This window comes from Zonotrichia leucophrys, chromosome 1A, assembly GCF_028769735.1.
Source record: "Zonotrichia leucophrys gambelii isolate GWCS_2022_RI chromosome 1A, RI_Zleu_2.0, whole genome shotgun sequence".
NCBI classification, from domain to species: Eukaryota; Metazoa; Chordata; class Aves; order Passeriformes; family Passerellidae; genus Zonotrichia; species Zonotrichia leucophrys.
Genome location: NC_088170.1, coordinates 42,223,342 through 42,248,192, shown reverse-complemented (window position 1 = coordinate 42,248,192; position 24,851 = coordinate 42,223,342). Strand labels below are relative to the sequence as shown.

The window sequence follows — 24,851 nt, the reverse complement described above, 5'->3', positions numbered from 1 at the left end:
GGCATGCTGACTTTGACTATACACCTCATAATTCCTGACTCAATTAGGACACAGCAGATAATCATTCCTTTTGTAATGTATTGTAATGCCTACCCTTCTGTATTATTGGCTTCTTCCCTTTATTCCCACTGGGTTTTATTTAAGTGGTTGTAATCTAGCAGCTACAGCCATGGCTTCTTGTTTTAAAAAGCTCAAGAGAGATAAAATTAATTAGAACAATTAAATCCTTTTTCTTTTTTCATAATATCCATACCTTGGATCCTAATCTAAACTGCCTATAATAAAAAAAACCAGCAGAATATACACCACAGGTATCTTGGCTGGCTGCATCAAGGGTGAAGCTTAATGGTGTGGAATACAAAGACATTGCCAACCATTTCCTTTATTTTAACAAGTCCCCCGCACACACAGCATACCTAACACCCAGCTTCTCTTATGATGTCCATTTGTTTTCCAAGAAAAACAATCTAAAGCCTTCTAGTGATCGCAGAGATTCCAAAAGAAGAAAACTGACTCCCCTTTTTACCCTCTCACTAGCTGATTATTCCATCTCTTCTAAGCCATCTGACCAAATTCAACACACACTCGACAGCAGTGAATGGCCACCAGTCTTTTTCGATCAAATTACTGCTCAAACCCCCTAAATTTTACCAACAAAAACATTGTCAATAAACTGTCCCTTCCCAGACGGGGAGGAGAAAGGACCATGATCATCTGTCTCTGAGCTACAATTGAGTTGTGCTCTGTCAGCTCAGCCAGTTCTGTCTCACCTACAGCACACCTGGCCCACAAACCTCATTTATTTTCAACAGAAAACACCTGGCCGACTGTTCTCCACCAAACTTTTCTAGAGCTGAAAGCTCTGTGTGCTTTGCAGTGCCAAATACTTCAGAGAAAGGGAGTCTCTGTGGCCACCCACATTATATTCAAATGCACAAATGAGCCAAGGAGGTTTGCATAAACAACTTGGTACAAAGTGCTGAGATGCTGCTGTATTTCTGCATGACAAGTTTATTACCATTTGGCATTGGCTCATGCTGATGTACAGTGAAAAAGAAAAGGGAGACAGAGAGACAGTTCACAGTTACAGTAATTTCATTTTATTTAATAAAAACCGGTATCAGATTAAAAATACAAACACTTCGGGTGATTATCCAGCGTTTTTCCCTGTGTGCCTCGAAGAGCTCAAACCAACCAAGGATTGGGAGAAAAAAACAAAAAAACCCCAAAAAATAACACCAAACAATTTTGGCTGGAGCTGTAAAATAATGTTGCACCAATTAAATTACACCAAATATATTATTATAACTTTGAAATGGCTTTCAGACCAATAAATAAAAAAAGACAAATTCAAATAAAAAAGTTGACTTTGTATTACAAAAAAAAAATTAAATAAAAATCACAACACTAATAGTAACAATGTGCAGTCAAGTTTTTTTCTTCTCTTCTAGGAATGATAACATGCCAGTAAACATGTAACATGCCAGTAACATGCCAGTAAATCCCTACGTAACATTTCCAGTTTGGCAGCAAGCAGTCACTCACTCGTTCACATTTGTACACAAGGAAGCAGGCCTGGGCAAAAGCCTCGGAGATAGGAGCCTTCAGGGTGCTCCTCACTTCCCTACCACAGCCAGCTGAGCTCCCTTCCCTTCATCCTGAAATCTCCATAACTCCACTCAAAGTTTAGTGCTAGATGTGCATGGAAGGTGTGATGCACTGGACAGCACTGCACGGGAGAGCACTGACTCACACCAGCTGAGGATGTAGCTCTTACATCCCAGGGCGTGAGTTAAAAGCCGTGGCTGCAAGGCACATCCACCCTTTTTTCAGAAAGGCCAGGGAGGCTATGTTGAGTTGTTTTAAAATGCACCACAGCAAACCTGTTAAATCAACACACTGCAAAATGGTGCTGGTTTGGGATGGGTAAAAGAGCACATGCAGGGCTTGTGAGAGAAGATGAGATGTCTGAATATCATACAGAGAGGTACACATCTGTGACCTGCAGTTGCCCTTCCTGAGCAAATGACAGTGGGCCAGATTTCACTTGACCACCTGAGAGTACATCTCTCAGAGATTTCATGGTATTGACGCCGTTTATTTCAGAGTAAAATTTGGTCCAGTGTAAGTGGATAAGTAAAAAGTAAAGGTTCTCCACAGATTAACTGATTTAGGAAACTCAAGCTGGTTCATCTTTATGCTAGGTAGCCCACTTGATTTTTAGGAGGAACCAGCAGACCTAAGTACCATGACACACTGAATAAGAGGAATCTGCAAATGAAATTGCTCCTGGTCCCAGATGCCATCGATATATGGACTTATCCCCAGTTCCCAAGGAATCCCAGTTCCCAGAGGAACTCTATTCAGTTTCTGCACCATCTCTACAGTTTGGGACACAGTGGGTCAAACTCTGCTTACAGTTCCATTTACAGGGCAGGAGTGAGACCAGAACTTGTCCCATGCCCCCCTGCTCTGGGTATGAGTGTGGATACAAGTTCTGCAGCTGTGGATCATTTGACATCATCAGCTGAAACCTGTGATTTAATCACACGCGTGCACCTCCAAAAAAGCCAGGGGCTATGTGCTCATGGAAATGAGACTGAAATGGGCCTGAAGATTCCAGTTTGCCCAGGCCTGTCAAACACACAGTGCCTTTCTGACATAGGCTTACATTCAGGTAATCCAGTAGACCCACATGGTACCTTTATGGGAGTTGAAGCCTAAGGTCTGGATGGCTGGATATGTCTGAGAACACAAATGCATATCCTTTTTTTTTTCAAACTAGTATCATTGCACACTCAGTACCAGCTATACTAGATAGAGGCAGCCCCACAACTTTATGCTAACTCTGTTATTAAATCTACCGTTATCATTTCATCATTCAATTCTTTCTGCTAACACCAACCTAAACACATTTTCATTTGCAGAAAGGCATCTTCCCATTAGCTTTCTGACCTCTATCCATTTCCTACATTCTACAACCTTTTTGTTACCTAACATTCTGGTTGCAAACTACCGTCACCCCCAAATACTACAAGGTAGCAGCAAGGTGGCACAATTTGCTGATAGTGACTGAACTCTAGAGTGGAGGGTCAGTTAACCCTTGGCACCCTTTGTCAGATCCATCTTTTTCTGGGCATTCATCTAGCTGGCCATTTTGAAAGAGTGTCACAGATTGAACATACGGATTGAAATGCCTTAAAAGGTCATTTAGCTGCTGATAACATCCATTCCTTCCAGTTGCCATTATCATTTCTGTGGCTCTGTTTTTGCTGGTAGTTGGAAACAATTTTAGAACTTTCTATCCACTGAAGAGCAATGGGTCTGGTCACTGTGGAAGGTCTAGATATGAATGCCTGCTCCATTGCTTGTCCACAACCACCTCATGAGGTTTTTCTTGGGCAAGTCTCTCAAATTATCTTAGAACATATTCAGAACCTCTCAAGTCACTCTGCTGGAAGGGACCATGATGACCACTTCACCTGGTGTCCTGCATAATGCAAGCCAAAGATTCCCACTGAGCAATCACAGTACCCAGACAAAAAACTTCAGAGGGAAATAAAGCCTCTTGTTCTAAAAGGCATCCAAATCTGACTTAAAGAATTCAGCTCATCTCTTCAATAAGCTTATCTAATATTAATTACAAACCTCTCAAAACGTGTGTCCCTCACTTCCAGTTTTAACTCTGTCTAGCTTTGACTTTGAGCCATCAAGTCTTGACGCTTTTGTCTGCTAGCTCCTGATGTGCTTTCATCACAGATACAAAGACCAAAGGTTTTTCTCTGGTCAGGTAGGTAATATTTTGAGGACATAAAATTAGAGAAATGTGAGATGGCTTTGGGGTAACTTTACTTGGAGTTCAGCTAAGTAGGTACAGTCAGCTCCTTTGAATCAAAACCTACCATTGTCAGCAAATCAGTGACCTGGCTTACTCCATCATAAAGGTACACAAATAACTCCCTTCCCTCCCTTTTCCATCTTCCCTCTGCTAGTTGAGCTTGTTGCAGATCTCTAGGGCTTTCTTGTAGACCTGAGTCACATCATCCATGTCTGTGAGAAGAGAAAAACTGCTGTCCCCCAGACGGTTGCGGTAACGCTTTAGATACTGTGGCCGTGGGCGGTTCTGAAGTCCTTCAAAGTTTTGGATCTGGAGGAAATTTTCAGCAGAGACACAGCTCCGTATTCTCTGCCTGTTTGGCCTGTTCTCTTGCAAATCCAGCAAATCAAATGAGTCACTGGACAAAATACTGTCATCACTAATTACGCTGGAAGGGCGACTGTAACTTCGAGGTAATGCGTCCCCAGGCAAGACCATTTCTTCCATGGCCTCCAGTGTTGGTGTGTCAGAGCTAATCAAAGCAGGTTCAATGCTGTTGGTAGAATACTTGCTGTTATGTTTCAAGATGCCCTTACGCCTGCAGGAATGGCTGTAAGACCCATTTCTGGATGGCTCTGTGACCCCTGGAGAAGTGTCACTGTTTACTGTCTCATCATTATTGTCCAAGAGTTCAGAAGATTCACTTCTTTCTGGAGAGGAGTAATAGCCAGACTCCCTCTGCTGAGTTTTCTTTAAGATTCCTTTTTTTGGCATTAGTGAAGACTGCTTAGTGCCATATTTGCCAGCTACCTCTCCCTCTGCAACACTTTTAATGGCCACACCAGTCCTACACAACTCTTGCTCCATCTTAAAAGCAGAGGGTAACACTGGGCTGACAACTCCTTCAATGAAACCTGCACTGTGAGAGCGATGTTCACTGTTGCTCCTTTTCTTCAGGATGCCTTTGGGTCTCTTGGAGGTTGGTTTGGTTGCATTTTCAGCTCCTCCTTCCTGGATGGACTGTGAAATGTCATTTTCCTTTTTTGATTTTTTCAGAGACCTTTGTCTCTCTAGTGTGACTTCAGGACCTTTGGGCTTAGAAAGGCACTTGATTTTGGTATCACTCTCTGGTTGGAGGCCAGTAGAACGGTGATGCCAATCAATGAACCTTGCCAGCAGTGGGGACTCAGAGTCCCTCATGGCATCACAGTCACAGACACTGCTCTTGTAGCCCCAGTTAACCCACCAGTGGTTGGCAATATCTTCAATGGTTGCTCGGCGTTCAGGGTTCACCATCAGCATCCACCTGATAAGACCACGAGCATCTATGGGTGAAGAATAGCATGTAACATTTTTAGAACATGGGCATTCTTAGGTTTGTCAGTTTAAATTGAAAGTGTGAAGACAATCAAATGAGCAAAAATAATGCTCCATACTACAGAGAAAGTGAAAAGAAACAAGGCTTTGATTGTCAGTCAATGATGGAAAATGCCTCTGAGCACTATTTTATCAGAAGAATATGATTCACTCTGGAAAATGTACTCTGGGCTATCTAATAAATTAATGTTTATACTGTATTAGATAGTTAATAGTTCCATATTACTGAAGGAAGTCACCAACCTATTGATTCTAATGACAAAACTTAGAGGAAAATAAAACAAAATTGGGGTATTTTAAATTATCTACACATTATTGCTTCTGTATTTACTTTTTCCATAAACAATGTAGTCTTCTGTGTATTGTAAAGCTTTATTTCCGTATAGAGAGAGAGAAGACAGAAAATTGAAAGGAATGACAGACAACCAAAACAAGATAAATATTCATTTAAATATAATATTTGGATAGATATTTAAGGCTGGAAGGAGTCATTATAATCCATGAGCCAGACTTAGCTGCTACTCTTCTGTCAGATGATTGCTTAATGAGCTATCCTTGATGCCAATGTGAACACAGGGGCATTAATTCAGATTTCGGACTGCCTTCTTTAATAAGAGACTGTGTTGCTCTGACCATTCACCTTCTTGCTGTTTGTGGTAGCCCACAGTGTAGTGAGAGGACTGACCAGTATGTTGGACAAGTTTACAGCTTGCCTGAACAATTCCACTTGCAATAGCTAACAGACCTTCTACTGTCACAGATCTACTTAAAAAAGCCCATTACAGTTCCCCAAAGCAACAAAATCTATCTGCTACAAAACTTAAATTTCAAAAGGGCTTTTGGAAAGTGCTGCACTCAGATGGGAATTTATAGCAGATGAACTCAGTAGGAGAATGAGATTTTTTCTTTGGGTGTACATCATTCTAAAATGACACTGTAACATGTTGGAAAAGGCCAAACAAAATGCTCCATTCTGAACTGCTGTCAGCTCAGTATGTGGCTCTCCCTCCTTTTTCATACCTGAGGTCTGTGTTGGCTCACGATATTCTCCACTGCTGATCTGCCTGATGAGATTTTTGTGATCAAAGCCATCAAAGGGCATCGTTCCATAAACCAGAGTGTAAAGCAATACACCAAGGGCCCAGCTGTCAACCTGAAATACAGACACAATACGTGTGAAGCCCAGGAAAGCTGATCCCTGCCCTTCTCAATGCCATTAGCACCACAAGAGCAGCATCATGTCCAGTTGCAACTTCTGCTGGGCAAAATGGTATCTAACATCTCACTAACCACCCACAGGCAATGTAAACAAAAGTGAAGCAGCTTAAGAACTTCAAATACAGGACAGATCCAAGTGAACTCACATGTACAGTAACATTTGCATTAAGACTCCCTCTCAAGAACATTATCATCAAAGACATCCACATATCACCACAGAAAAACTGACCCTTCTTACCTCTGGGCCTCTGTAAGGCCGTCCATTAACTATTTCAGGGGAAGCATACAGTGGGCTTCCACAAAAGGTCTGCAGAAACTTGTCTTTATGATAAAGGTTGGAGAGTCCAAAATCAGCAATCTGTAAACAGAATTTCATAAGGCATTTGTAATATTAATGATTTCTTAAAGTAACAAAAAATCCTTTATTAGGAAAGACTTAGCTGTATTTGTTTCTGCCATAGGGAAAACTCAATGTGGGTTTTACTTTTCTCTCTAAAGATCCCTCAGAGAAGAAGGATCCCCAGGTTAAGGCCTCCTGATTAGGAACAAGGATGCTTTGGGTCCATTCACAGAGAGGCCACCAACTGTACAACCATCAGCTGGTAATTTTATCCTGGATTAATTGCGCATGCCTGCAAAGACAATCTCATACTGGGAAGCCTGCTGTCCATTGACTACTCTTCATCTTGTATAGTCACTAATACAAAAGGAAAGCAAGCAGAAAGTATCACTCTTCTTATCACACTCATGCAAGCCAAAAGCCATGACCTTCAAATTCAACAGGAGGAGGGAGGCAGGAGTGTTGCAGGAAGCTAGAGCATTACTGGAAGAAAGTGATTTTTTTAAATCATCTGGAATGTAGCTATGCCTGAACAAGGGGCAAAGCAAGGGAGTCACTCACTCCTCCAGATTCAGGGACATGGGTCTGAGGAATCTGAGCTGTTAAGCCCATGAGATGTCTATCACAAGATGTCTATCATGAGATAATAAACACAAGTCTGGTTCCTAACTGGAAACAACAGGCCCAAATCCAGCTTGCCCAACACAAACAAAACTTCCCTTGGGACTGTTGGGAATAGTGCCAAATATTCCAGAAATATTCCAGAAAAGTGCAGGATCAGGTCCAAATATTTTGTTTACTTCAATTCTCTGTTCTTGTTCTTACAAAACAAAGGCTGAGGACAGCAACATTAAATACTCCCACAACCTCAGCATTTTCTTTGTTTCTCTACACTGTCACTGTCATATTTTCTGAAAAATCTCTTTGCCCAGGATTTTCTCCTGGGAAGCTGAGAAGCCTCAGAGAAAAATGAAAACAATAATTATCTGATTTGCTTCTCCTGCATTTTGTTGCTTTGGAATGTGTTTGGACATTGTTTACCAACAGGTGGTTGTTTCATTGGTTTCATGTGAATTGTTTTTACTTCATGACCGATCAGTGCCAAGCTGTGCCAGGACTTTGGAAGAAGTCACGAGTTTTCATTAGTATCTTTTTAGCCTTTTGTCTGTATCCTTTCTGTATTCTTTAGTATAGTTTAGTATAGTTTAGTATAGTTTAGAGTTTAGTATTCTTTAATATAATATAGATAATAAAATAATAAATTAGCCTTCTAAGAACATGGAGTCAGATTTATCATTCCTTCCCTTGTCGGGGGTCCCTGAAAATACAACATAGCACAAGGCAACACATCTCATTTTCATCTTGTTTAAAACCCAAATGCTTCTGCTTCCCAGAGATACTTGTATTACTGCCTACAATCAACATAATGCCTACATAAAAGCCATAAAGCACAGGCATAAAAAAGATATTGTAGATATAAAAGACGGGAGTTTTCTCTGGGTTTTCTTCACCTTATTAATGTCTTTTCTACCAGAAAGAAATTAAATCCCAGGAATTTTCACCAGAGAAAATTCATGAGAACACAAAGTGAGTGGGAAAGAAAAGGACTCGCCAGCACCATCACTCACTTTGGCTTTCTAAAATGTGTATCATTGATGCCTCTAATACCTGTTGAATTACATTGTTCAGTGAACTCTTGGAAAAGGTTAAGTCTTTGTCTCTACTACCTCAACTAGTACAGTTACACTGAAAAATGACACAGTTGAGATGAAAACAGGAAGACATATATGCTTTATGAACTGGCAGAAATAGATATATAGTTGTTAGGTACTTTTGCACTAGAAATACAAACTTTTTATATATCCTTTTTACACAATTTTTAAAGTCACAAGTCAGATACGAGATTTCCTGCTTCACTCTTCCCCATTTTGATGTTCTGCCTGTGCAGGTGTTTCACTGACAATCTTTTTTTATCCTGATCAAAGAGCACCTGATTTCTGTTCATTAATTTTAATTCATCTCAACATGTTCATTCATAGATTGAATCCACTCAGTCCCTCAGACAGTGTATTATCAACCAACAGCAGAAAATTCAACCCTTAAATACATGCTGCTTGTAAAATCTTCATTGTATGGTTGGAATGTCATTGAAAACAGCTGGTGTTGAATTGCAGTCTACAAACATATTCTCATGGCTCAGATTGCACTTCATTGCCTTAAATTCCACTTTTTTATCAAGTCACCCTGCCTGGCTTGCAGGAAGTTAGTTTTAAGCCTTATGAAGTCTGCCCTGTCAATCAGGGGAAGAATGAGATCATTTCAGTGTTAAAAATTCGTGCTGGTCACTGATTTTTATTTTAGTTCAGGATGCAGCTAAGACAAGGACAAACACTGCACAGTGTGATTCCTTATGAAAATACATTCCCTTAACACCATGGAATGTATAAAATGCATATGGATGTGCATGAATATATATAAAGATATTATATATATATATAAATATATATATATACACACACACACATACGCACACATATAGCGATACATGCCATTGTTCACTCTAAGAAACTCTCAGACTTGGGCATTCATGTTTTCATTTTGACCATTCAGGAAAAGAATATTTATGTTACAATCCACTCCCATGCTCACAGACTGATGTTTATCAGCTTTTCCCATTAAAATTGTCATGCCCCCCAAAAAAAGATTAATAGAAGCCAACATTACTTCATATTCTTGGCACTTAAATGGAACTAAGTCAAAAAAACTTCCTAAACTGGGAGGAGCAGAAAAGTGGGCTTCCATTCCTCTTGCTTCAGGAGTATATATTTCATATTTATTGATAGCTATGTTAAACCAGATGTAAGTTATTGTTGAAGCATGGAATGTAAATTCCACTAAGTTCACACTCATGGAAATTGTCAGCTTTATCCCACTTAAGAATCTGTCTCTCTGTAGTGCAGATAGAGAAATAATTACGTCTCTTAAAGCAAATGAAATATATGTGCATTTGGTGAGACTTCCAGCAAAGTAAATCCCAATTCCATACATTTAGTCTGTAGATACAAAACCCTCGTGGGTTTTTAGTGGTTAGTCTGACTGGTGTCCCCTTACCACCCCAAGAGAATGAGCAGTTAGCAGGATTATGTTACTGTTATACTTGCATTGTTCTACTCTTCTGTCACTTTGGGGTTGATCATACGGTTATGTCAACCTCTGCTAGACATCTCTTTTAGCTGCAATTCCCAGCCCAGGAACTGTTCTCATCCCTACTGTGAACAAGGATGCTCAGTCTCACAAGCGTTTAAAGCTCATTTGATTCATTTATGTCTGCTGCATTTAGTTGTTTTCAGTAAAAGTCTCCAGGAAATAGTACTGCATACAAGTCCATAAAAAACCTAATAATACACCACAAATTGGATCACTTTTTCCTCTCATTGCACTCCATCTCTGGCCTGTGGATATGCAGAACTCTTCAAAATATGTACTTTTTGTGCTTCCAGACATTGATGTTTCCTTGTTGCTGTATTCTAACATGACTCTGCTTCTAGAGATTTTTACTCACCATCACAGCTCTTAAAAACAAACTCCTTCTTATGTCACCACACTCCTTCATGACCTTCATTTAATTATCTAAAGCTTAAGAATGGTCTCCGAGTTAGTAGTAGTAACAAGTAAAATGGGTCGGGACCCTTTTAGGTTGGATAATAATTTCTAATGGATTACTTGTCTTCTTTATTCCCTGTTTTAAAAGTATTATTTAAGCTGCTGTACAGGGATCCATTTTTACAACATCATATTTTTTCTTCACATTATTATGACATGTTTTTTAAATCATAATGCATAGATCATCGGCTTCATCAGAAACATGTATTTAATTGCACATTGCACCCAAGAACGAAGAGATTCCTTTAATTTTATCATTCTTAAAATCAAGCTACCAATTTTGTGTTTGTAATCCACTGAATGAAATATAAATACTAGGAAAGTACAGATAATACTATCAATCCATTTCTAGAAAATGCCTTCCCCTGAGTATTTGAAGCCTTCAGTCAATACCAAACCCCTGCAATTTTTTTCTGCCTGAACAAACCACGTGTAAGTACTCTCAGAATGTGGACCTGATAAATTTACTCCTAATAAATAATTTACAGTTCCATATGTGTTTCCTTGACAACGGTTACTGTTTAGTGAAACAAAGAAAAAGTGGGAAGTAAAATTCTGTACAAGTAACACAGAAACCACAGCAACATATTCAAAACCTCATCATCAGGGAAACAGTGGCTGTATGTTTACCATCAAGTATTCAAAGCTGACCTTAGTCACAAGATTTAGAAAAAGAGAGCAGAGAGAAAAAGAAAAATCATACCATTATGCATCTCTTGAAGCAATCCAAATTCAAACACTATTGACTCTAAGATGTATGAAATACCAATACCTTCCTGAGTTTCAGTCTGTTTTTCAGTTTCATGAGACCTTTTGCACAAGTAGTGACTAGGGGACAGCCAAGAAGCCACTTCCCCATGCCAAGGCAGCCTTGACTGCTCAGAAGCCTTAACAGTGAAGAGATGTAGCTGAGGAAAGGCTGGAAATATGAAAAACACCTACAGCAGTTTAAACGCAATGCAAGTCATGAAAGGGAAACCCTCCAGAAAAGCATGTCCAAATGACTGGAAGGTATGTGAGGAGGCATTGCCACCTGAATTTCTTCCACAACAGTGCCACTTGCTATGGCAGCTGAAATGCATCTGTGGTTCTGAAGCCCTTGGGTCAGCTCCAAGTGCAGACCAGACAAAGCCACCTGTCCTTGCCCCATCCTTCCGCTCTACCCACAGGTGAACAACTCCCATAAAGGACAGAGGGGCAGGAGCAGAACAGTCTGACAAAGACCAGCTCCCCAGAGGCTTGAGGAAATAACTGGTTTTGCATATGAGGACCACAGTGCAGAGATCCAGCTCTCCACAGCTAGCAAATTCCACAAATTCCTCATTTCTCTCAAGAATTCTCTGATTAGCTGGGAAGATTGTTTGGCATGTAATGCGAAAATAAAGGTCATCCTGCCTGCGGAAGCCTGATCTGTATACAATGTCCTCGAAAGGCTACTTTTTGTTTTCAGCACTGCTGAGAACGGCCCTGGCTGCTGCAGACAGTGTCCCTGTAGGAACAGGAGAGGGAAGGTCTGCTCCAACACTGGATGCTAACAGCAAAACATCCAAATATTGCCTTGGATGGGCCTTCTGTAAAAGACTATTTTTGGAAACCGCATATTTATGTGTCTTTAATCTACTAGCTGATCCAAGTTAGCTTCTGTCATCAGCATTACACAGATGGCAGCTACCACATGTTACTTTCCACTTCCATTGCACATCAGCTCAAAATGAAGGCAATCTCTCCACTGTGAAGCACAGAAGGCAGTGCCTACAGCCCCAGGGTTTTCACTGGAGACAAAAGGAAGACCCAGGCTATTTAGGTACTGGGTTATGCAAGCAGCTCCTTGATTACTTTTTAAATTAAATAAGGATGCTCAAGCATCAGCAGAAACTCTTTGGTGTTCCTCCCTCTGCTTGTTTGTCCATGGATGAGCACATCCAGCCACCCTTACATCCAGCTACCCAAGGAGGAAAAAGGTTGAAAGTGAAACAGGTTCAGCTTCATTTTATAAAGGAATACAGATAGGATATATATATATAGGAAATTACCATGGAAATTAAATCTCTGCATTATTTAACTTTGTGCTACAGCTATAAACAATAGAAGAAAAAGACAGGAAAAAAAGTCACTCTTATGCTTTCACTGGGGAGAACTGGCATGGAAATGACATCACTGACATCACTACCCAAAGTATACGTTTGTGTCTGAAGTTCCAAGGCCGTTTCCTAATGAAGCACATGTGCTTTACTAGGTTTATTTTGAAACTCTATTTGCTTATTTTCCAGCCATGATCAAAAGAACATTCATACTATTCTGTAGGAGGCACTTGAACCCTGTAGACCAGAACAGTTGTTTCCTAGCCTTAGAAGCAGCCAGCAATAATATAATTTGTACAATAAGACCGATTGCACGAAATGCTCTGCTGTTTTCTACCAGTGGGTAGATACTGCATTGAGAATCGTGACCTTTGTGTGGCAGGACAGGGCTTTCACCAAAGTATGCAATGCTTCATTTAGTGTGTATTACTGGCAATCAGGGGTGTCTTCCCCCAGCCTCCAGCCTCTTGCCAGATGCTGTTGCTTAGTAGCTGTTACCATAACAATGGCTCTTCTAATGCCTTGGGTAAAAATGTTATAAAACATGCAAATCCATTCTGAGAAACTGAGAAGAAGAATCTTACCTTAATATTAAAATTGTCATCAAGAAGAATGTTTTCCAATTTTAGGTCTCTGTGGACAACACCATTCTGAAACGAGGAAGAAGAAAATGGGGAAGAGCATGAGAAAATATTGGAAAAATTAAAGGTGAGCTGGCAGGGTGGTCTTTGCATCTACATTTCAGGGCTGATTTCACTGTCATAACACTCATGGCCCAGTGACTAGCGGCAGGCACTGTATTAGTCACTTGGTGTGTGGTTAAGGGAAGAATGACTGGAATCTGTCCTCCCACAGACACTCTGAAACATCAGGGGGTGGGGACGGGGGGGCGCAGAGGGCTGGGGCGTGTCTTTTCAGAACTTAATTTCATCCTGGATCCTGCCCCCACTGTGTGAAAGCAGGATATTCTTCCCAGACATGAGAAACCAATATCTGTCAATGACGTTAGCCCCTATAAAAGTCCACATTCCTCCAATGAGTAGCCATGTGGATCAAGGATTGGGGGAGTTATAATCCCAAAGGATTGTAAATGTTAGAGATGGAAGCAAACAGACTGGGTCTAGGTCAGAACCTTCTTTACAGAAACTTGGGAAAATTAAATGCATAAGGAATGGCACTGCAGCTTTTCAGCACTATGCAGTGAGGACTTTGAGAAATCCCATTTTTTATGAGAATTCAAGTAGAGACTTAAGTGTTTTAAGAATTCAAATTAAAATTGTGTTAGCTGCTCAATGCCTTTAGCCTCAAACAAGTTTTGGCTCTATGCAGTTGTTTCATAAACAGAAATAAAAGGTCCATGATGACTACCAGTCAGCTACCTTGGGTTTAATTGCTTGATTTGTTATTCCAAGTGGATACCATGATGGGTAAGGTCATTAGCAAATGGTATCTTTCCTGCTACATCTGGTAAAGTTACTTTTACCTATCCAGAATGAGTATGTACTAAAGCTCATGCATGAACCTCATAGCTTTCTCTTGGCTTTTTCTTTCATATATCTCCTATTCTAAAGTTGTTTAGTAGTATATTCAAATTGCAAACACTTGTTTGAATGCATTAATATTAATGCTGTAGAGGTTATATGGGATGCCTTCTTTAGTTGATGTTGTAATTTTTGAGTTTTTAAATGTCAGGAGAAATATTTTAAAGGCAAAAATGCAAGGTTTGCCTAAAGTAAGGGTGCGTCTGGTATCTGTCATTGCACAGGAAAACATCGTTAGTCTTTAAAAAGGCACTAGTTCCGTGTAGTGCTTTTAATGAAGATCTTCTGTTGTACTGATAAAATAATGTATTCTGATACTTAATAATGAATGCTGTTGCCTCAGACATGCTTTGAAATATATGCCAGTAATCAGCCTTGAAGCAGCATTTTTTACCATTAAATCCTTTGCTCACCTTGTGGCAGTAATGCACAGCAGAGACTATTTGTCGGAAGAAGTGTCTCGTCTCTCTTTCGCTTAATCGCCGCCTCTCACTGATGTAATCGTACAACTCTCCTTTACTTGCATACTCCATGATGATCACAATTTTATCTTTATTTTCAAACACTGCACAGAAGAAAAGAAAAAAAACACTACAGTTAATTTAATACATTTTAAATTTGACACTTGAAAGAGTGAAGAAGACTCGGGATGTCTGATCACATCCTAGACCACCAGTGAGGCCTGGAAAGACGTACTAACAAATCTCACTGCAAAATGCAAGTTCCAAAGCTACTTTTTGCCAGAGGAAGATTACAACACCTCAGATGAAGAGAAAGAAATTGAGTTTATCCTCTCTTTCATATGGCTACATGAACCTCTTTGTCTCAAATAATATGGGGTCACAAGGTGGCAAAGAGTGAGGTGAGGTGGACACTTGTGCCAGTAATATATGAATACCAGCTCCTGCTCCAGCACAGAATTCCTTGTACAAGTAGCTCACTTGAGGCCAGAGAATAGAAGCAGACAGGAAAGGGTTTGGAAAGGCCTCGTAGAAGGTATAATACATTCTTGTCTTCAGTAACTGAAACAGGACTGCCATTTGGCTTACAATGACTGTTGGTTGTCTTTCACCTACCACCAAAATCCAACAAATATCCAACTGATGGATGTGCCCTCCTCCATCCCAACTCTCTGTGACAGCACACTGGGCATGAACACCTGAACTTGCTATGGCTGCAGCACCTCCAGAGCAGTATAGCTCTTGTCAGTGTGGCTCTGTACCTCGTCTCAAGCAAACAGCTGTTCCTCAAGCTTCCTTATTTCCTGCCCCTACCATGTGTCCCACTGCATGTCACAGACTGAATGCTGTAATCCTCTGTCCCTTGTGCAGAGCTGGCAGCAATGCACAACGCCAGCGTAAGCAGAGCAAGGAAAATCATCTCATCCACGTCACAGCCTGTACTGTAGTGTTCTTCGGGGCTGAGAGTATGCTGTGTCACATGCTGTCAAGGACTTCACTGCGAGTGGCAGATAACTAATATTTAATCTAGTAAAGCAGGCTGTTAATAGTCTGGAATTGCTGTATTTTCCTGGCTGCTAAATAGCTCTTCTCTTGTGTCACTGAAAATCCATTGCAACCCACTGGAAACTTCCTGCACCTGTCATAAGTAACAACTGCCATAAGAAAACATGGTGATTTTTCCTTTCTTTTTATCTGTGGCAGCCCTGGTCACACTGGCAGCAAGGCAAATACCAATTAATGAGGTTAAAGGATCTATTACAAATAGATGCTAGTTTTGACAAGCCCAACTGTAATGATGCCTTCCTATATCTCTTTATCAAAGTTCAGCCAGTAGTCTTTGGTGATTTAAAAAGAACAGAATTAAGCTTCAGCTTTTTCAGTGAAATGTGAAGCTGCCTCTCTTAACACACAGATATTTACTTCTCTTAGGCCTTGTCTCATGTCCTCTCACACTCTGTCACTCAAATCTACAAGCCAAAGCCTCTGCAGTTCACTCTAACACCCCTGAATCCCAGCCAAACAGCTCTGATAAAAGAGAGAGCAAACAGCCAGATAAAATTGGCTGCTTACTTGTCTGTTGGCCTCACTGTACCCGAAGAAGAGGCCTCTGCCAGTGATTAGATCCTATGTACATCCTCATTAGCAATAAACTTTGGAAACTGGGAAAGCCGTCTCCGGATGGATTATACATACAGTATCCCCTCCAAGAAACACAGACTAACACTGTCTGGGAAAAACTGAACATGCTCCATGTCATACAGGGAAGTGCTGTGATCTGCTACCAATAAAACAGTAATGCGCACATTCGCTTCTCTAATGTTAGGTATGGGCTTTTTTAAGAAGGCAAAAAGAAATAGCAAGCTGAGACAAATCACTGAAAATGCTCTCATATAAGACAAATTATTTAAAACAAACACATAAACCACACAGCAACAATAACAACAAAATTCCCTAAAACCCCAGCTGATTCCATGAGTTAGGGGGTATTGTATCACGCATGAACATGTATCACGCACCTGCAGGTGAAGTTGCCACATGGCAGAGATGATCTCAGTGTACCTTCATGGAAATATCCCATATTCATGGAATTATCCCATACATATCCCAAGCAGCTCCAACTGAGGACCACCCTCAGCTCAGAGGCATGTTTGCCCTTGGCTGTTCTTGCCCCACTCCTCCAAAAGCTGATGCCCCACCAGGTGTTCAGTGCTCCTGGTGACAGTAACAGCAAAAACAGTCCTGCCACGATAGAACATTCTTCCAGGCTGTGTTTTTATGAAAGTTTTGCCTTCATTACTCAGTTCTAAGAGTCTTCTCAAATCATCCTTGATGTTCTGAATTTTTAAATCCTAACATGTAATTCTTTTGGACTCAAATTTGCCATATTAATACAAGTCCTGATCCAGATGTATTTTCCAACATTTCTACAGAAATGAGGTGGAAAGCATTTGGTTTGGAGGAATGTGCATTCAAAGGCACTTTCCATTTCAAATTTTCTCTTACACCCTCTAGGAAACTGAGATAATACCATCAAGCTGAATTTAGGAAAGCATAAATCCCTGTTTCAAATTTCAAATTTTTGTCACAAAGCCACACTAGAATCAATAGAAACAGAATTGTTCCAGAAACTCGTATTTGGTTTTCAGTTTACTGGCACACTTTTTCACGAGGGAGAATTTTGAGAGGGAAGCTATCCTTGAACTTAGGTGACATTACAGAGCCCTCCTCACCATCATCATAGCTGAACAATTACAGAATTAAACAGCAAATTGTTTCTCCACCCAGGAGCAGAGGTGAATAGGGAAGTATTTTTTTACAACTGTGTCATTTCACATCAGAGCATGTCCACAGTATCAGCTGAACCTCAGGAGTGGGCACGGAGCTATCTTCTGCAGAGATGGACTCAACAGCAGACAGAAAAATCTAAAATGAGAGCTGCAGCTGAAGGAAGAGGAGGTTGAAAGGCAGTGGGATTTATGTCTTTACACACACACATAGCCTTAAAGAGGAATTTAGTGGTCAAGACTATCAGGCAGATGAAAAGGTGGTATTCTGGCAATTCTTACACCATCAACCAAGTACACCATGAATTTTCCCAGTAGTATTTAGGATGTCAGGCATGTTTCACACAGGCACTTCTGAATTTCCCTTCTGAGCACAGCATGTAGTTTTATAAACAAATGCTCAAGAAAGCCTTGTGGCCAATGGCTGGAGGAAGAGAAAAGGGCATTAATTAAAGCTGGATTGACTTACTGCAAAGAATAATGAGGTAATAAATATAATGCCCTGTTAGCACCTGGGCTGTAAGTTGTGGGCTGATGATGGACGAGTTGCCTCCATATAGCTTTGGGAACGCTTGGTTCACTCTTTGTTTTTGTTGCAGATGATTTATTACCTGCCATCCTACTGCATATTCATTCTGAAACTCACCCTCACCTAGAAGTGTGCCTGAACCCTGGCAGCACCAACTAGCAGCAGAGAAGCAGGATGCTGAACCCCAGGAACTTCCCAAATCTTGCTACTTCTGGGACAGCCATGTCATATAAGCCTGCTCCTCAGCCCTGAGCAAGGTCAAGGGATGGAGACCATGTATGAGTAAGGTGGGGCTGCTTTAGCTTCTTTCAAACCATCAATACTCTAGCCAAATTAGATAAGCAGAGAACTGTCAATACCAACACCCATACATGGATAGCAGCGGAGATGGTCTGTCAATTAAGAATCAAGATAGGGGGGCTGCTTAGATACAAGGCACAAGCTTCATCTATTAGAGGGGACAGCAGCAGGAGAATGCTTGCTACTGGCTGTGTGTCATTTATTTCTGAGCATCTGTGTTTATTTGCACCACTCTGAGTTACTCTGAGAGCTGCAACAAGACCTTGATGCAGCAGGAGGGCTGCTGCACTGCCTCAGCCACAGTGGTCAAGTGCTGCTGCAGAGTAGTGCTTGCAAATCACTACTACTCCTTAGCAGACAGAGCCTGCCAGCTGAAGGATTGACTGTGGAGATGACTGCATTTTATGTGGCCACAGGGGAGGAAGCAGGGACAGCAGTGTGAGAGCACATCAGGAACCAGGAGCAGGAACAGCATAAACCTCATGGTGTAAGGAAAAATGTGATTGTATCCCCAGGAGATGAACAAAGGACTAAGACATTGGCCATAGCAATGCAGAGAAACAGCATTTTCCAGGGGCTGCAAGTTTGCTTGGGCTTGGTCTGGTCAAAACCACTTGGTTTTGGTTTCCAAAAGCCTTGGGAACCTAAGCAGCAAAGGGTGCTTAACATACAGTGGTCAAAAAATTCTTACTTTTCTTTAAATCCCACCCTTAACTCTAATATGTTTGTTTCTTTTTTAAAAGTGACAGAGAAAAAGTCTATACCTTCAGGCTCATAATTGAAACCAAATCTGCTGACTTCAAAATTCCTCGAAGAACATAAATGTGAAATTGGGAAAGAATTTCACATTTCGCTATCAAAGAGATATCTGAGACAAAGTACATTTTCTAACATGAATAATCCATCCCTCTTTCACAGGCTGTTCGACCACAGTAATAGCTCTTGCATAAAATCTCTCCACTTATTTATAGTTAGAGGCTGTGAAATTATGAACTCAGCTTCTATCTACAGCCTTCCATTTTCCAAATAGCTGGCTGACCTCTTGCTCATCAGCATTCTTCTTTTCAACCTTACAGCCAAATTCGTCCCTCTAGCTACACCAAAATCACCTCCTCTGAAACTCATGGGACAAGACACCAAATGAACACACTCACTATATTTCTTCTCTGCTAAGATGTGCTTCACCATAAAATTGTTGAAAGCCCAGATGGGCACGGTTTTGCAAACATCAGTCAGAAAGGTTTAATGGTACACTGTATATCTCTCTATTAGGATAGTTCACTTTGGACTGACTTACTACCAAAATAAAAAAAAAGTCCTTCCTCCAAGCTCAAGTCAGAGTGAAGTCATACTAAAGTCAGAGTGAGTGCTGAGGGTGGAGGATTCTTGGACTATCTCCTTGTGGGCTGATTCCATTTGGTTTACATGTAACCCTGGGGTAAGGATTTTAGTTTGTTAGTTTAAGAGGGGCAGCCAATCTCTTTGCACTGGAACCATTTGAATTCTCCTCATGCCTTTGCTCTCTATCAGAGCAATCTCCTAAATTAGTTCCAGTATGTTGACATTCCTTCCATCTGGTGTCTTTCCATTCAGTGGTATTTTTATTACACTCCTAACAGCCGAAGACAGAAGTACCTTTCCACTGCTACAAAATGCTCTTTTATTAAAGGTCAGCCAAATCAAAAGAACAAGTAAGTTTGTTTTTAATTTTGGAGATGCAGACTAGAACAACCTTTTCATTCAGAAAATTCATGTATGACCCACTTACCTCACTTGTGTAAATAAGCCTTGAATTATTCTTCAAAAATGCGAGTACTGAAAACTGTCTTTTACCTTGGAAATTCAGCCTGATTCAGCTTTTGTGGTTTTGACTGTTTTACAGCCCCCTGGCATAATGTTAATTTAGCTGGTTTTTAGCAGCAGTATTATTTTATTACTGTTTTTAACAGAGCATATAGCAGACATGAAAATATCCCAGATCAAATGAGAATATCACGTATATGCATACACACAAATTTATGCATATGCTTAACTATAATTGAAGACATCAAGATATAAAGTATGTGTTTTAATGCTAAACTTGTGTTAAATTATTCTTCTAAACTATGGCCTTCTTCAGCTAAAATGAATCTCCTTTTTAATTAAAGGAACGTCGTTAAGATCCTGCAATAATCTTTTTAAATCATACAACATGCTATAATTTACTCCTCCCCAGTGAGGAGATTAAATCAGAATGGGAATTATTATCCTTGGTGAAGTTGCTTCTCACAGAGCAAGACTGAGGATATGCAGATTATGATGGTTTGCTCTTTAGAAGGAAGGAAAAATGACAGTTACCAATTTGGTCACAATAACACATTACACTAATTGTCTTTGTTTCGGCAAAGAATACAAGCACTAACTCCCCTTTATTTAAATATTATTTAAATGTCGAGGAACTTCAGAGAGGCAAATATTTACATTACTATGGCAGGACTGTGTAAATGAGAAGATCAAAATAAATTTCATCGCTGCTGGCAATCAGTTTGACATTTAAACTAGACCTGCCCATGATCTCACATATTTGCGTTTATATCATGTCTGATGAAGTCTGTTTAGGTGATCACCCTGAATGGCAGGAAATTCATAAAGCTGAGGTATGGTAACTAAAGAGTTAAGTTTGTTTATTCTTGTTTCATTGATATCTCCAGACACTTGAAATATTACTTGATGTTCTTGGTTGTAATCAACTGAAAACAATGATAATAAAGCACTCAAAACTCAAAAGCCTACATAATTAGAGGAAATCAATTAGGAATGTGTTTAAACAGTATCACTACGAAAGCACTTTCTCTTGGCCAAAAAAAAGAATAATTTCAGCTTTCCAACTTCCAACATTCTTGATTAAAGCCCAATCATCCATAGGATGTTTAAAGGGACTTGTGGCCTTTTCAGGTGTTTTGCACACAGAAGGGGTGGGGTCATTAGGCAACAAAGTTTGTTTTGATTATGTCTGAAAACCAGGAGATAGCAAAGGCTTGGACAGAGGCTGGGATTGCTCTCAACTGTGACAGCCTGAGACAGGTGACTGTTTTGCCACCCTGGCCCCGGCTGCTGTCCCACCCTGAGGTCCACATACAGCTCATGGCAGGAGACACTCGTCTGAGCCAGCACTGCTGCAGGGATGCAGTTCCTCAGCAATGGCTTGTGTCCACACACCTTTAACAGCTGCCACACAGGCAGATTTCTGACAATGCAGCCGGTTTTGCTGATGATATGATGACTTGACTGACACAGCTCCCCACACTGGAGACAGGCCTATGTGTGTGTGAAACACCAAGTGTGTTTATGCTTTGCTACATGAAGTGTGGCACAAAACGTGAGACTGAACATGTATTTGGCAAGTGCAGTGAGTATCCTGGAATACTGTGCCACTGCTGTTACACACTGTCAGATTATCTCCTGTTGCCTTTGAGATTTGGAAGTAGAGCTGAACCAGTCTCCTGATTAAGCATGCAACCTAGCTCAAGCACTTGGGAGATTCATATTTTGTGCCTTGTTAATGAAAAGTGTGCAGCACTCATAAGCATCCTGGCCCCAATTCAGCAGAGCACTTCAGCACACATTTTCCTTCAGTTTCTCGTTTACATTAATGCCATCATGTTCCACAAGCACCAAATTTTGATCCTAATGTTTATTCATTCTCCAGGGAAGATCTTCAGTAAACCATTTCTACAGCCATGTTAGCTAATAGTCTGTTCACCTTTAAGTACATTTTGCAAAAGGGCAGACTTTTCTGTATGGTTATGCTGACCAAGGACAACTCTTTCAGCACAGAAACAGTCATGCAGACAACCCTACTTCACACTACAAAGACTCAAGAGCTCACTCCTAAACGTATCTAGTGTAACTTCACCCTCATGATTGGCCCAACATGTGTTTAAATGTTCACAGAATGTTCCTTCCCTGGTTTAACTTTTATAAAGTATTGCCAGATGAGGCAGATTTTGCACTCAAGCTACTCCTGGAAAAATATGTTCGCTCTCAAAGGCTTTATTATAAAATCCTGGAGTTTTCAAGGCAAAAAAGCAATGGGGCAAAGGAAGGGCGAGTGGCAGGGGAGAGACAGACAGATGAATGGACAGAGGCATTATTCTATAAACTAAAATTTATGTGCTGAAATCAGAACACTGCCAGCAAAGCCGACTTCATTTATCCAGTCCCTTTCAAGGAGTTTAAAGTCACTTAAAGGAGCACTTCCCTCACAGCCACACTCAACAGATTGCCAATTACAGCCCTGCTGAGAGGATGTAATTTCTGTAGTCACAACTGTGCATCTGCCCTGGCAGTAATGGGCAAGGTACATGCTTTGTGATTAGGTTACAAAGAAGCAGCTCTAAACTGGAAAGCTTGGTTTCCACAGATCTTAATTTGCTTGGTATCAATTAAAAAAGATAAGGTTGTATTTACATCAAGTAGACAAATTCAGAGGTTAATTGCTATTAACAGGAAGGTCAAAAGGATACCTAAACAAGATCCTACTTAGTTTGTAAATGCAGTACAAAGAGCTTTCCAAGGTTATTACAGGGATATCCAGCATTGTCCATGGTACATCCGTACAACATGGCAACTATAGAGTGTAGTGGCAGTCTGGAAACCTGCAGTAAAAATTTGTGAGATAGGAGCAAAATATCTCAAGGGTGGCTTCAGTCTTAAAGTCAATCTGATCTAAATTAGTCAACTAGACTCCAACAGGAGCCTCCAATATGTCATTTATCCCACTTATCTGAAAAAAGGTCTCCCAGGAGGGAGCCAACCACACCGGGAAGATGCTGAATTCTCTTGACTAGAGAGGGACACTAGACTTGTAGCATACACCAACTGCAGAATTGTTGGATTGCTTAATTTTAGTGAGATTAAGCCCGCCTCTTAGGATTTACTGACTTCAACATTTTGTGTCAGGGGATAGCAATATTATCACTCTTTATGCATCACTCAAGAGGAAAACCTATGTGTTTGAAGTCCAACTTTGAGAGGATACAAATACTTCAGCCCTTGATGTAGTGGTCCCTTAACTTCACAACAAGTACTCTTCAGCTTCAAGAGAAGCACACACTCAAGGGCCCCTGAGGTCACACCCTCACCTCTGGGCAGCTCCTGTGGGTTCAGCTGCATAACCACACATCTTCCCAGTGCTACTGTATCTTAAGTTACAGCATTGGCTGCTACAGGCCAAATACTGACTCTGACTGCTTGGAAAACACACCAGAACCTGATGCGGGTGCTTATCCTCCTCAGACAAGATGAATTCTCCATCATGGAGCTCAGCTGGCTTTGCTGCAGAAGCATTGCTCCTGTCTCCGCAGGGCCAGAGAGGGAAGTTTTACTCCCCCAGGACTTAGTGTCTGCTTCCTAAAAATGCTGTAATCTTTTTCACTTTTACAAATATTTTAACTCAGTAAAAACTATTTTAAGTAAGTATGAGAAGGGCAACTGGTCAAAGAACCACAGCATGCTTAATATTTTTAATTCCTGAGTTCCCATCCATATTTGAAGTAACTTTTGTTCCATTTGCAACCCACATGCTGACACAGCATCCCTCCCCTTTTCTGTTCCCAGATCCTTTTATTAGTTTATTCAATAAAAAGACAGATACTCATCTCTTTTCAAGTACAAGAACATGCTTTTGAATAACTCAATATGTGATACTGTAACAGTATGCCAAGACAGCTCTTGTTTTAATCAGTCGCATCAACTCTCAGAGCAGAGCTGCCATACACATCTCATCACCTTCTTCATTTACCTCACAGCTATGGAAATGTGTAGGGCTACATTCAGGCTTCCTGTTCTTCACAGAGGAAAAAGGGTGATCCCCAGGGATAAGACTGCCTGACCCAGGTCTCTCTGAACCTCTGGAGTCTACATCCCATGTACAACATGCAGCCTCCCTCCCTGCAGCAAGAGGCCTTTTGACTGGCATCTTTTAGCATGCACATAACATGACCTGCCAAGCTAGTATACTGGGACATAAACAAACTGGCAAATCTTCCGAGCTGTGTCCCAGGAAGAAAGGAGGTAGAGGAGGAAGACAGGATAAGGAAAAAGGAATGATAAGCCAGCCACCAGAGTGACAGGAAAGTGTGCAGCGGTGGACAGGAAGTGGACGCTGGGATTCAGGGGGAAAAGCTGCAATGACAGAAGAAGCAACTTGAACTGACTGGTAAGGGAGGTCCAAAGTCCTAGAGCAGATAAGAGCAGTCCTGTGCAGTCTAGGGAAAATAAAGCAAACAAGGACTGGTCTAGGGGCTGGGAACAGAAACAGACATCAGGCTGGTTCATGAGTGAGGGTGAAATGAAACTGAACTGTACAGTGGGAGCAAGGACATGAGGTGATACATGCAACCATCTCCCACCTGCGACTGACACAATGAACTCCCACAAGAAGAAGCTCTTCCTAGCAGAGGTTTATGCATCTGTGAAACACTGGTAGCTCAGAGGGAAGGCAGTGCTCAAGGCAGTCTCATTGGTAAGGGATGAGCTACACAAGGAGTAAGGGTTCCACGATCTCAAGAAACACAAACATCAGGTCTGCAAGAATGTAACAGAGCAGTCAGGGAGGAAAATCACATTCACTAACCTTCATATATGGTGATGATATGAGGGTGGCTGAGCGATGACATGATCTCAATCTCCCGTCTGATGTGAACCATATCTTGTTCATCCTTAATTTTGTCCTTACGAATGGATTTTATTGCAACC

The 24,851-nt window shown here is 40.9% G+C and overlaps 1 protein-coding gene across 1 annotated transcript in view; it reads right to left on the bottom strand.

Moving 5' to 3' along the window:
* Positions 1-1,134: 1,134 nt before the first annotated feature.
* Positions 1,135-24,851, bottom strand: part of NUAK1 (NUAK family kinase 1) — a 46,860-nt gene continuing 23,143 nt past the window's right edge. The window contains exons 2-7 of the mRNA XM_064702541.1: positions 24,730-24,850; positions 14,451-14,602; positions 13,081-13,146; positions 6,651-6,770; positions 6,215-6,347; positions 1,135-5,142 (exon numbers count right to left, since the gene is read on the bottom strand). Coding sequence (XP_064558611.1) covers positions 3,989-5,142; positions 6,215-6,347; positions 6,651-6,770; positions 13,081-13,146; positions 14,451-14,602; positions 24,730-24,850 — 1,746 coding nt within the window. The 3' untranslated portion in view covers positions 1,135-3,988. The remainder of the gene's footprint in view (positions 5,143-6,214; positions 6,348-6,650; positions 6,771-13,080; positions 13,147-14,450; positions 14,603-24,729; position 24,851) is intronic.